Raw genomic sequence first — 12,884 nt, forward strand, 5'->3', positions numbered from 1 at the left:
CGACTTCCAAGCAAAATGTCTCTCCTGTACAGGAATGTACACAGTGGATGTACCAGTCCAGATTGTGGATGCACGGTCGACGACATACAGAAATTTGGATTTGGCCATCAGTCGTGCATCGATAGCCAAATGGTAAAGTGACTGTTTGGAAGAAGCAGAAAATCTGGGTTCCAGTCATAGCCTGGCACAAATTTTCATTGTCGCTATTCCATTCTACAGCCGATGGTTTCCATATCCACAAGTGTGAATGCATTCATGCACTCACAAAAGTAGGTCACCGAGTAGATGCAAATCTGTATATGTGTTCTGCGATGGGGCATCAAAGTCTCCACAAAAACGGTTAGCCTAGAGGTCTGCACATTAACACCTGGGCACAGCTGACATGTAGTAATGGCAATTGCAACGCCAGTGATGTTTCCACAGCCTTCCGATATCAGGCCACATCAGAGTAAGGCCCAGGACCAGACGGGAGTCTACAGCGGTGAGCAGCTGGCTACTGGCTATCGCAGTCTCTACGGAGGTTTCCACAGGCTTCCTGTATTCGGCCTCATAAGAGCAGCGCCCAAGACCAGACGGGAGTCTACAGCAGTGAGCAGCTGGCTAGTGGCTATCACAGTCTCTACGGAGGTTTCCACAGGCTTCCAATATCAGGCCTCATCAGAGCAGCGCCCAAGACCAGATGGGAGTCTACAGCAGTGAGCAGCTGGCTACTGGCTATCGCAGTCTCTACGGAGGTTTCCACAGGCTTCCGATATCAGGCCTCATCAGAGTAGGGCCCAGGACCAGATGGGAGTCTACAGCGGTGAGCAGCTGGCTACTGGCTACTGCAGGCTCTACGGAGGTTTCCACAGGCTTCCGATATCAGGCCTCATCAGAGTAGGGCCCAGGACCAGACTGGAGTCTATAGCGGTGAGCAGCTGACTACTGGCTATCGCAGTCTCTACAGAAGCGGTCGGCCTACGGAGCACACACCTGGGCCTGGTGGAGGGCCTCAGGCGTCGGGGCACCAGGGCCACGCCCTCTGAGGGCAGCCGGCTGCCGCACAGCTCCCTCACCCACGCACCGAACACGTCCGACAGGCGAGCCCCTCTCCGAGATGCCCTGAAAACCACAAGCACACGCCTGCCGAGGACTGCGCCTGCGCCGTAGGCTGAAGCGTCGTGCCGGCACAGTTCGCGAGTTCTCAACCACTGTAGTGCAGGAAGGTACCACGTTATGGCATCGGGTCATGTCTGTAGGGATCACGAGGAGTAGCTTTCCCCAATGGTAGAATCCAATGATTTATGGTCAACCACATTATGGCATGGCGTCAACTCAGTCAGTGGGGATCACGAGGAGTAGCTTCCGCAAGGGCAGAATCCAATGATTTATGGTCAATGGCCTTAAGATGATACAAGCTATACATGATGGTTCACCATGTGGAACAGTAAATGAATTCTCCTCCACCACCATGCGGGAGGCTACCTTGTTATCATACGCTGTCAAATCGGTCAATAGGGGACACCCATTTAGCTTGCATCCATTATACAATGAGCTGAGATCAACATTCTGAAGATAATGCTAGCACTGGGATCTGAAACGGTAATACTGCAGCATTCACAGGCCCCACTCCATCATTTTGATGTAAGCCACAGTCTCCAATTGGTCGAATGCAAATATTAACACTAATTTTTATTCGATGGAGAGTTGTGTGAGTGGTGGTCGAATCCTGGCGATGCTGCCACGACAAAGGGGTGAAACACCACACCAGCATCAGCACCTGTTACCAGTCACCATCGTGGTTAAAGACTCATGTTCATGATACCGGGGCAAGTATTGAATGGGCGATATCAATATTAGCTTTGCTCACGTTTAGAATTGTGCCAAAATGTGATACCAGTATCATTAACTGGCTCTCTTCCACTGGCACATAGAAAGGTGTCGTGTTGTCATGAGCTGCCAAATTGGTCAGTAGGGGATATACAGATGAGCAGATCACCATGACCTGTGATCGACTGACTGAAGACAATGCCAGCGTGAGAGGCTAGAAATATGTATTGCTATCATTCCCTGAATCTCCTCCAACACCATGAAGGAAGATGATGTATGCCGGTCCTTGTGGCCGAGCGGTTCTAGGCGCTTCAGTCCGGAATCGCGCGACTGCTACGGTCGCAGGTTCGAATCCTGCCTCTGGCATGGATGTGTGTGGTGTCCTCAGGTTAGTTAGGTTTCAGTAGTTCTAAGTTCAAGGACTGATGATCTCTGATCTTAAGTCCCATAGTGCTCAGAGTCATTTGAAGATCATGTGTTGCGAATGGGGTCAAACCAGTCAGTACGAAACAACAACACTAACTTTCCTCGCAAGTATAATCTAATGAGCTGTGTTCGACATGCAGAAGGTTACCACCAGCAGCTGCTTGACTGGAGGGGGACGTTGGGGGTGGGGGGGGGGAGGGGGGGGAGGGGGGGGGAGACCAAAACGTCACCCTGCGATCCCAACTAATAATATGCAGTAAGGCGTTACACTATCATACAGAGCGAAACAGGCAGCTAGTCACATAAATGGGCTCTCGTTTGGCATCATCCGTTGAGGCATGAAGCCACGGTATAAAGCCAAACCAGTTAACAAGGAACATCAAAACTGTTATTTATTTCTCTTGCACAGGACATAAAAATCGATGAACTGCGTTTTGATGATGATGGCAGTGGTGTGTAGGCCTCTCTGACCACTTAGTGAGGGATGGTTGACGACGTGAGGTCAAAATTACGCAGTCACCAAGAATTTACACACCTCAAAAAAGTTCTGCATCACGCCGGTTCCCAGAACACCAGAAGATAAACGTTGACTGGACACTGTGTCAGTGAAACAGTCCCTTTGACTTTTCAGAGATGTCACTAAACGCGCCCAAAGATGTAAACAACCACGCATGAGCAGCGCCTATTAGGCGGAGGGGGTCCCACAGCCGATCAGTTGCAGTCATTCCCCCAGGAAGGAGGTACAGGGCCCGTGTTGTCTGGAGTTCAACCGTGCCTAGGCGGTCAATACCGAGGTTCGGTCGCGTCCGCATTGTTACTTTGCGCCATGAAGTGCTCTGAAGATGGGAAGTGTCCAGGCGTCTCTGAGTGAACCGAAGCGGTGTTGTTCAGACACGGAGGAGATACAGAGAGACCGGAACTGTCGATGACGTGCCTCGCTCAGGCCGCCCGAGGGCTGCTACTGCAGTGGATGACCGCTGCCTACGGATTATGGCTCGGAGGAACCCTGACAGCGACGCCACCATGTCGAATAATGCTTGCCGTGCAGCCACAGGACGTCGTGTTACGGCTCAAACCGTGCGCAATAGGCTGCACGATGCGCAAATTCACTCCCGACGTCCGTGGCGAGGTCCATCTTTGCAAACGCAACTGATCCGCAACGATTGCAGAGAAACTATTGGTTAAAAATATTTGACTGTTTCAAACTGTAAGTCTTACATCACTACCTGACTGTAAGGTAGTTATATTTTCGTTATTGTCATACTGTAATACTTGACCAACTCACTGGCCATTCCTCGAAGAACTTGCAGTGAATTAAGGCCGCCATTTGCGACTGCTAGTCTGATGGAACCAGAAACTGTCAGTCTGAAACTGTCGCCGTGTAGCACCACATCCACACTACCGCCCCCCCTCCATTCCTTTCCTTTTTTACGCTTGATGCATTCTCAAGAAGAAACTGCTACCTCCTCGAGTAATGGCGGCTGTTCGGTAATTGACAATGGCATTGTTTCACAGCATAACTTTAATAATTATAGTTCAGACGATTTGCACGAAATACCTACAAATTACACTACTGGCCATTAAATACACCAAGAAGAAATGCAGATGATAAACGGGTATTCATTGGCCAAATGTATTATACTAGAACTGACATGTGATTACATTTTCACAAAATTTGGGTGCATAGATTCTGAGAAATCACTACCCAGAACAACCACCTCTGCCCGTAATAACGGCCTCGATACGCCTGGGCATTGAGTCGAACAGAGCTCGGATGGTGTGTACAGGTACAGCTGCCCGTGCAGCTTCAACACGATACCACAGTTCATCGAGAGTAGTGACTGGCGTATTGTGACGAGCCAGTTGCTCGCCCACCATTGGCCAGACGTTTTCAGTTGGTGAGAGATCTGGAGAATGTTCTGGCCAGCGCAGCAGTCGAACATTTTCTGTAACCAGAAAGGCCCGTACAGGAACTGCAACGTGCGGTCGCGCATTATCCTGCTGAAATGTAGGGTTTCAAATGAAGGGTAGAGCCACGGGTGGTAACACATCTGAAATGAAATGTAATATCCACTGTGCAAAGTGCCGTCAATACGAACAAGAGGTGACCGAGGCGTCTAACCAGTGGCACCCCATACCATCACGCCAGGTGATACGCCAGTATGGCGATGACGAATACACGCTTCCAATGTGCGTTCACCGCGATGTCGCTAAACACGGGTGCGACCATCATGATGCTGTAAACAGAACCTGGATTCGTCCGAAAAAATGACGTTTTGCCATTCGTGCACCCAGGTTCGTCGTCGAGTACACCGTCGCAGGCGCTCCTGTCTGTGATGTAGCGTCAAGGGTAACCGCAGCCACGGTCTCCGAGCTGATAGTCCGTGCTGCTGGAAACGTCGTCGAACTGTTCGTGCACATGGTTGTTGTCTTGCAAACGTCCCCATCTGCTGACTCAGGGATCGAGACGTGGCTGCACGATCCGTTACAGCCGTGCGGATAAGATGCCTGTCATCTCGACTGCTAGTGATACGAGGCCGTCGGGATCCAGCACGGCGTTCCGTATTACCCTCCTGAACCCACCGATTCCATATTCTGCCAACAGTCATTGGATCTCGAACAACGCGAGCAGCAATGTCGCGATACGATAAAGCGCAACGGCGATAGGCTGCAATCCGACCTTCATCAAAGTCGGAAACGTGATGGTACGCATTTCTCCTCCTTTCACGAGGCATCTTTGTGTATGAGAAATCCGTTGGAAACTTTCCTCGTGTCAGCACGTTGTAGGTGTCGCCACCGGCGCCAACCTTGTGTGAATGCTCTGAAAAGCTGATCATTTCCATATCACAGCATCATCTTCCTGTCGGTTAAATTTCCCGTCTGTAGCACGTTATCTTCGTGGTGTAGCAATTTTAATGGCCAGTAGTGTATATAGAAATCATCAAATGTTCTACTACGCTTCCTTGCAGCACACTGCGTATTAATATCATTTCTGTGGAATAACGCCCTTCAATGTAACCTACCGGGTACTATTACTCCTATGTTCCATGAGCCGATGACGTTTCTCCGGAGATTCTTGACCTGTAACCGACCAAGTTATACAGTATCGACGACCCTTCGCAAGTCTAGGAAGATTAAGTCTACCTGTTCTCTTACACCAGATCGTCGTTAAATTTTGGCAATTGACGTTATTAGTTTCTAATCTGAAAGCATGTACTCCATCAAATGTTTCCCTTCCGATCCAACAGGCCTCTCTCATGTGCTGTAGACAGGGCACAAATTTAACTGCACACGAGTCGTGTGCACTGTACCCGACAGAGATAAATACGCCAATTTCAGTGAATCGCTACTTAATTTAGTCATAGAAGGCAAAGACCACAAGGAGATAGCCAATGGTGAGGGCGAAACCACGAAGAGAATAGATGTGAAATGAGCAAATGGAAGTAGCTGATAAGAGGGGAGTACACATGAGTGGAGAGTGGAGAAGTCAACAGACAGAGCAAGATCCAAGTAGGTAGCCTACACACACACACACACACACACACACACAGAGAGAGAGAGAGAGAGAGAGAGAGAGAGAGATACTGGATACAACAAAGGTAGACAAAACACATCAAAAGAGCAAGAGAAATACATTACAAAAGAGGTAGTAGACAAAGTTAAAAGCTAGTTCTACATTCGCTATGAATTTGTTAAAGGTTCAAAACCATAAATAATTGTTGTTGCACTGCACATGTAAAGTTACGTCTGAAATTAAAATTTACGTACGCAACAGGACCGGCCAATTCCTGTTACTTTCAAGTGGTACTTGTACACTCAAGAATGTCTGCGTCAGAAGGAGTTGTCTACATCTTTAATTTCTCCAGATAGTTTGATTTATGTATACATTGATGCATCATAACTGTATGCAATCTGGAGTGCATGAACACCAAGTTGAGGGATGTACGTTTAGCCCTATTTCACAAAAATTGTGCATGAACTCCTTGAAAACTGGATAAATCTAAGAAAGATAAAGACAGGTCATGTACAGAAGTCCGGAATTACTACTGATCCACGTATTCTTAAAAATAGAGGCTCCACTAGAAAATTGCCACAATGGGCAAAACTGGACAGTCATCAGTCCTCACAGTGTAACCATAGTTTGAACCTTTAACTAAGAGACTGATAGCGTAGAGGGGAAATAAGTACAAGGGCAGAGAGAAGGGGGAGGCAGAGAGAAGGGGGAGGCAGAGAGAAGGGGGAGGCAGAGAGAAGGGGGAGGCAGAGAGAAGGGGGAGGCAGAGAGAAGGGGGAGGCAGAGAGAAGGGGGAGGCAGAGAGAAGGGGGAGGCAGAGAGAAGGGGGAGGCAGAGAGAAGGGGAGGGAGGGAGAGAAGGGGATACAAAACGAGGGAGGGAGGAATGGAGGGGGAGGGAGAGGGGGGGAGTTGGCGGGAGAGGGGGGGAGTTGGCGGGAGAGAGGGGAGATGGCGGGAGAGGGGGGAGAGGGGGGAGATGGCGGGAGAGGGGGGAGATGGCGGGAGAGGGGGGAGAGGGGGGAGATGGCGGGAGAGGGGGGAGATGGCGGGAGAGGGGGGAGAGGGGGGAGATGGCGGGAGAGGGGGGAGATGGCGGGAGAGGGGGGAGAGGGGGGAGATGGCGGGAGAGGGGGGGAGATGGCGGGAGAGGGGGGAGATGGCGGGAGAGGGGGGAGAGGGGGGAGATGGCGGGAGAGGGGGGAGATGGCGGGAGAGGGGGGAGATGGCGGGAGAGGGGGGAGATGGCGGGAGAGGGGGGAGAGGGGGGAGATGGCGGGAGAGGGGGGAGATGGCGGGAGAGGGGGGAGATGGCGGGAGAGGGGGGAGATGGGGGGGGAAGGTGTTGTGTCTGGGGAGGCGGATAAGAATAAGAAGAGGGGAGAGGGTGGATGTCAGAGACAGAAAGGAGGGAAAACAGATCGAGCGAGCGAGCGATAGATGGAATTGGAGAAGCAAATACGAAATAGGAAAGTTGGTGTGACATGGATCGGAATTTAAACAACAGAAGGAAAAAAAGATAGTTCAAGGAGAGAAGAAACAAGAAACAGCGAAGACAAAATCCCTCAGCTGAGCAGACATTTTCGATCCACAACCGGCAGTCTGTCACTCACCTGCTGTCGCCATTTTCTCCTGTGGGTCCTTCCAGCATGGAACCCTGGCCCCCTGCTGCCATGGCCGCGTCGCAGCCCTCGCACCTGAAAACAGTGCAATGCTTGAGGCCAACAGTCAGCAACACGTGTATCTGCTGGAGCATCCGCGAAAGCCTTATACGGTGGGAAGCCACGCTAATGCGGACTGCTATTATTTATCAGCTGCAGTTGTTACACTGAACTGTCGTATAATTAAAGTACACAAGACATGTGGACAGGGCTGGGAGGTCACGATTGCTAACCGGTCCTATTAACTGGAACCTGGTGAAGTAGGAAAAGCGTTCGATAATGTAAAATGGTTCAACATGGTCAAAATTGTAAGAGAAGTAGTTACGCGCTACTGGTCAAAACTGAGTTGTTTAGGATGTGGAGAAGAACCGAGAGGGAGCAATAAGAATGAGAGACGATGAGGGAAAGACCGCGGATTAAATAGAGTGTAAGGGAGGGACGCAGTCCGCTGAAGTTGCGCTTCGAAGATGAAATGATGCAAAGAAAAGATATGTTAAGAAGTGTTGAAAGACTATGAGTGACTTATTTCGCAGATGAAATTGCAGTCCTCAGTGAAAGGCAGGAAAAATTGCAAGATATGTTGAATGGAATCAACAATCTAATGAGCACATACTGTGGCTTGATAGAAAATTGAAGAAAGATGATGGTAATGGGAAACAAGAGAAATGAAATTAGCGATCGTCTTCGTATCTAATTTGGGAATTGCTAAGCAGACAAAGTGAAGGACTTGTGCCATCTTTGAACTAAAATAAGGCATGACGGACATAAAAATCAGTCTTGGACAGGCGGGAAGAGCATTCATGATCAGGGGATCTGTAACAGTAATCTGAGAATGCTCGTAAGGAGTACAGCATTTTGTATGATAGTGAATGATGGGCTGTGAACGTCAGCAGCTAACGGTCCAGTAGCTAGTGTTGCTGCCTCTGGATCACAGGGTCCTGGGTTCGATTCCCAGCCGGGTTGGGGATTTTCTCTGCCTGGAGACTGGCTGTTCGTGCTTTCATCATTCCATCTTGATCATCATTATTCCCGCTTCCCTCCAGTACTAAATTGGTCATCCCTTGATGCCTCAGAACGTGTCTTACCAACCAATCCCTTCTTCTAGTCAAGTTGCGCCACAAATTCCTCATATCCCCAATTCTATTCAGTACCTCCTAATTAGTTATGTGATCTACTCATCTAATCTTGAGTACCACATTTCGAAAGCTTCTGTTCTCTTCTTTTCTAAACTATTTATCGTTCGTGCTTCACTTCCGTACATGGCTACACTTCATACAAATACTTTCCGAAAGGGCATCCTGACAGTGAAATCTGTATTCGGTGTTGAAAAATTTCTCTTCTTCAGACAATCTACACTTTATATCCTCTCTACTTCGATCATCGTAAGTTTTTTGCTCCCCAAATAGCAAAAGTCATTTACTACTTCAAGTGTCTCATTTTCTAATCTAATTCCCGCAGCCTCATTCGACTACATTCCATTATCCTCGTTTTCTTTTGTTGATGTTGGTCTTATATCCTCCTTTCAAGACAGTGTCCATTCAGTTCAACTGCTCTTCCAGGTCCTTTTCTGTCCCTCACAGAATTACAATGTCATCAGCGAACCTCAAAGTTTTTATTTCTTCTCCGTGGATTTTAATACTTACTCCAAATTTTTCTTTTGTTTCCTTCACTGGTTGCTCAATATACAGATTGAATAACATCGGGGAGAGGCTACAACCCTGTCTCACTCCTTTCCCAACCACTGCTTCCCTTTCATGCCCCTCGATTCTTATAACTACCATCTGGTTTCTGTACAAATTGTAAATAATCTTTCGATCACTATATTTCACCTCTGCCACCTTCAGAATTTGAAAGAGGCTATTCCAGCCAGGATTGTCGAGAGCTTTTTCTCCATCTACAAATGCTAGAAACGTAGGTTTGCCTTTCCTTAATCTGTCTTCTAATATAAGTGGTAGGGTCAGTATTACTCCTTAGGAAGTCCATAAAGCAATGGCCATCACCTCACCAGCTGACAAATTGCTCTTCGCCCTCTCTTCGGTGTACTATCACCAGCCTTTCCCCTTTTTATTTTATTTTATTTTTGTGCTGTTTTTATTATGGCATTTAATGATGAACTCAGATTTCATCCACAGTAACAAAGCGGCGTAAAAGTATTGCGGATTGCGATTAAACACCGCCAGACATAGCGTTGAAGCGTTGGTCCTGATTCGCTTCTTGTCGACTGAGCAACTGCGGCATCCACCTCGCACACGCCTCCCTCACAACCAGCTCCGCATCATGGGTATTGTCTAGTCGCTCACACAGTCTCGGCAATCTCATGAATTTGTATACAGCTGTCTTTCATTACCGTACCGTGGACTTTGTCAATGGTTCCCTTTATGGTGACCTCATTTACACGGACGGAATGCGCTTACATTCATTAATCCAAAAATAAGTCCGCCTGAACATTCAAATCGCGATTTGTGCGGCAGTCCAACCCTTCAAATTAAAATGCTTAATAACAGCACGAAACACTGTTTTCTCCATTTTCAATCGCAGTCTGCTCACTGTCCAATCCAGACGGCTGTGTCAACAGTGAACTGAACACTGTACGTTGTTGAATTTCTTTGTACGATCCTTGGAATAATGAATCTTACCAGCCAAGATGGTGCACTATTCTTTCACGGAAATTTACCAGACTTACCAATCATCCTCCTACACTTCATACATCATTGCACCGACTTTCTTAAGAAGAAATGTGTGTGTGACGTCTGTCACTGTCGTTAATTCTCAGGGCACAAGAATTGGATTTTCAGTCTGTAGCGGAGTGTCTGCTGATGTGAAAGATCCTAGGCGGATTAAAACTGTGTGCCGGACCGAGACTCGAACTCGGGACCTTTGTCTTTCGCGGGGAAGTGCTCTACCATCTGAGCTACCCAAGCACAACCCACGCCCCCTCCTCACAGCTTCACTTGTACATCTACATCCACATCCACACTCCGCAAGCCACCTGACGGTATGTGGCGGAGGGTACCTTGGGTACCTCTATCGGTTCTCCCTTCTATTCCAGTCTCGTATTGTTCGTGGAAAGAAGGATTGTCGGTATGCCTCTGTGTGGGCTCTAATCTCTCTGGTTTTATGCTCACGGTCTCTTCGCGAGATATACGTAGGAGGGAGAAATATACTGCTTGACTCCCTGGTGAAGGTATGTTCTCGAAACTTCGACAAAAGCCCGTACCGAGCTACTGAGCGTCTCTCCTGTAGAGTCTTCCACTGGAGTTTATCCATCATCTCCGTAACGCTTTCGCGATTACCAAATGTTCCTGTAACGAAGCGCGCTGTTCTCCGTTGGATCTCCTCTATCTCCTCTATCTGGTACGGATCCCACACTGCTGAGCAGTATTCAAGCAGTGGGCGAACAAGCGTACTGTAACCTACTTCCTTTGTTGTCGGATTGCATTTCCTCAGGATTCTTCCAATGAATCTCAGTCTGGCATCTGCTTTACCGACGATCAACTTCATATGATCATTCCATTTTAAACGATTCCTAATGTCTACTCCTAGATAATTTATGGAATTGCTTCCATTTGCTAACCTGCTATATTGCAGCTAAATGATATGGGATATTTCCTTGTATTTATTCGCAGCACATTACACTTGCCTACATTGAGATTCAATTGCCGTTCCCTGCACCATGTGTCAATTCCCTGCAGATCCTCCTCCATTTCAGTACAATTTTCCATTGTTACAACCTCTCTTTATATCACAGCATCATCCGCATAAAGCCTCAGTGAACTTCCGATGTCATCCACCAGGTCATTTATGTATATTGTTAATAGCAACGGTCCTAAGACACTCCCCAACGGCACACCTGAAATCACTCTTACTTCGGAAGAATTCTCTCCATTGAGAATGGCATGCTGCGTTCTGTTATCTAGGAACTCCTCAATCCAATCACACAATTGGTCTGATAGTCCATATGGTCTTACTCTGTTCATTAGACGACTGTGTATCGAACGCCTTGCGGAAGTCAAGAAACACGGCATCTACCTCTGAACCCGTGTCTGTGTCCCTCTGAGTCTCGTGGGCGAATAGCGTCTCCTACTTTCCAAACTTCACAGAAGCTCTCCCGCGAAAGTCAAAGGTCCCGAGTTCGAGTCTCGGTCCGGCACACAGTTTTAATCTGCCAGGACGACTCAAAGTTTGCAACATCTGAAATTGGGGTCCTGATGAGCCTAGATAACTGAGAAGCACACATGTAAGGTAATAGCTCACCTGATCTTGCTGCCCTTCAGGATGCCCGGGGGTTGTGCGGGGGCGGCGTCGGCGGTGGCGGCGGGCGCGGGGGCGGAGCCGGAGGCTGTGGCCTCCCGCACGATGCGGCGCTCCGTCACTGTCGTCATCGTTATGGTTTCCACAATGTAGCGGGGGTGTGGCTGCGGCTGTTGTGGCGTCACGGCTCCATCTGCCGGCAAGAGAGGAAACCGCTCTGTCTGACGTCTACGTCTGCATGCGGGGGCTTTTTATACGCTGAAGCGCCAAAGAAACAGGTAAAGGCACGCGTATTCTAGCACAGAGGTATGTTAACAGGCAGAATACGGTGCTGCGGTGGGCAACGCCTGTATAAGACAAGTGTCTGGCGCAGCTGTTAGATCGGTTACTGCTGCTACAATGGCAGGTTATCCAGACTTAAGTGAGTCTGAACCTGGTGTCACAACCCCTCCTATCAACTTTGATCCTCCCTCCCTCCCTCTTCCTCTGTCTGTTCCTTTGGGCACCCTCCCTCCCTCCCTCCTCCCTTTCTCCCACCCCTCCCCCGGGCTTCCCCTCCCCTCCCCTGTCCCTCTCCCCCTCCTCCCATCTCCTCAGCCATTGGCATCTTTGTTCTCCCCTCACCTTTCTTCCCCTCTTGGCAGGTCCCCGGACTCGCACACGCTACGTGGACTTTCGCGCGCCGGAGATCATCGCCATCTGTGTCTCGTGTGTGTGTGTGTGTGTGTGTGTGTGTGTGTGTGTGTGTGTGTGTGTGTGACATCGTTTTGTGTTTTTAGTGTCCGCCGTCACGCTTCTAGGTTCACTTGTGCCATCGGATTCGTCAGTGTTCTGTGTGCTGTGTCAACGTGTTTTCGGTGTCGTTACCGTTGAGTGTGAATGGCTCCGTGTTTTTGTTTTGTGTATCTGTGACCACTATTTTTTGCCCCGTCACTATGCTCATTCTGTTTCTCCAACCTGTGTTCTGTCATTGTCAACACTATGGCTGAAGAGCGGCGTATCATGCCGCTGACAGCCTACCTGTTTGTATAGGTATTAAAATAACAATAAAGGAAAAACAAAAAAACTGGTGTTACAGTCGGCGCATGAGCGATGTGACACAGCGTCTCCAAGGTAGCAGTGAAGTGGGGACTTCCCCGTAAGAGCATTTCAGTAAAGTGCGCGTCATTTACGACGGCGGCCATTTTTAGGTTCGTTCTGCAGATCTGTCACAGTCAGCCAATG

At 48.8% G+C, this 12,884-nt stretch overlaps 1 protein-coding gene across 1 annotated transcript in view; it reads right to left on the reverse strand.

The window, feature by feature from the left end:
* Window positions 1-12,884, reverse strand: part of LOC126295073 (AF4/FMR2 family member lilli-like) — a 404,574-nt gene that overhangs the window by 54,559 nt on the left and 337,131 nt on the right. Inside the window, exons 4-5 of the mRNA XM_049987318.1 lie at window positions 11,664-11,853; window positions 7,362-7,445 (exon numbers count right to left, since the gene is read on the reverse strand). Of these exons, the coding sequence (XP_049843275.1) occupies window positions 7,362-7,445; window positions 11,664-11,853 (274 nt within the window). The remainder of the gene's footprint in view (window positions 1-7,361; window positions 7,446-11,663; window positions 11,854-12,884) is intronic.

Source organism: Schistocerca gregaria, chromosome 11 (genome assembly GCF_023897955.1).
Source record: "Schistocerca gregaria isolate iqSchGreg1 chromosome 11, iqSchGreg1.2, whole genome shotgun sequence".
Lineage (NCBI taxonomy): Eukaryota > Metazoa > Arthropoda > Insecta > Orthoptera > Acrididae > Schistocerca > Schistocerca gregaria.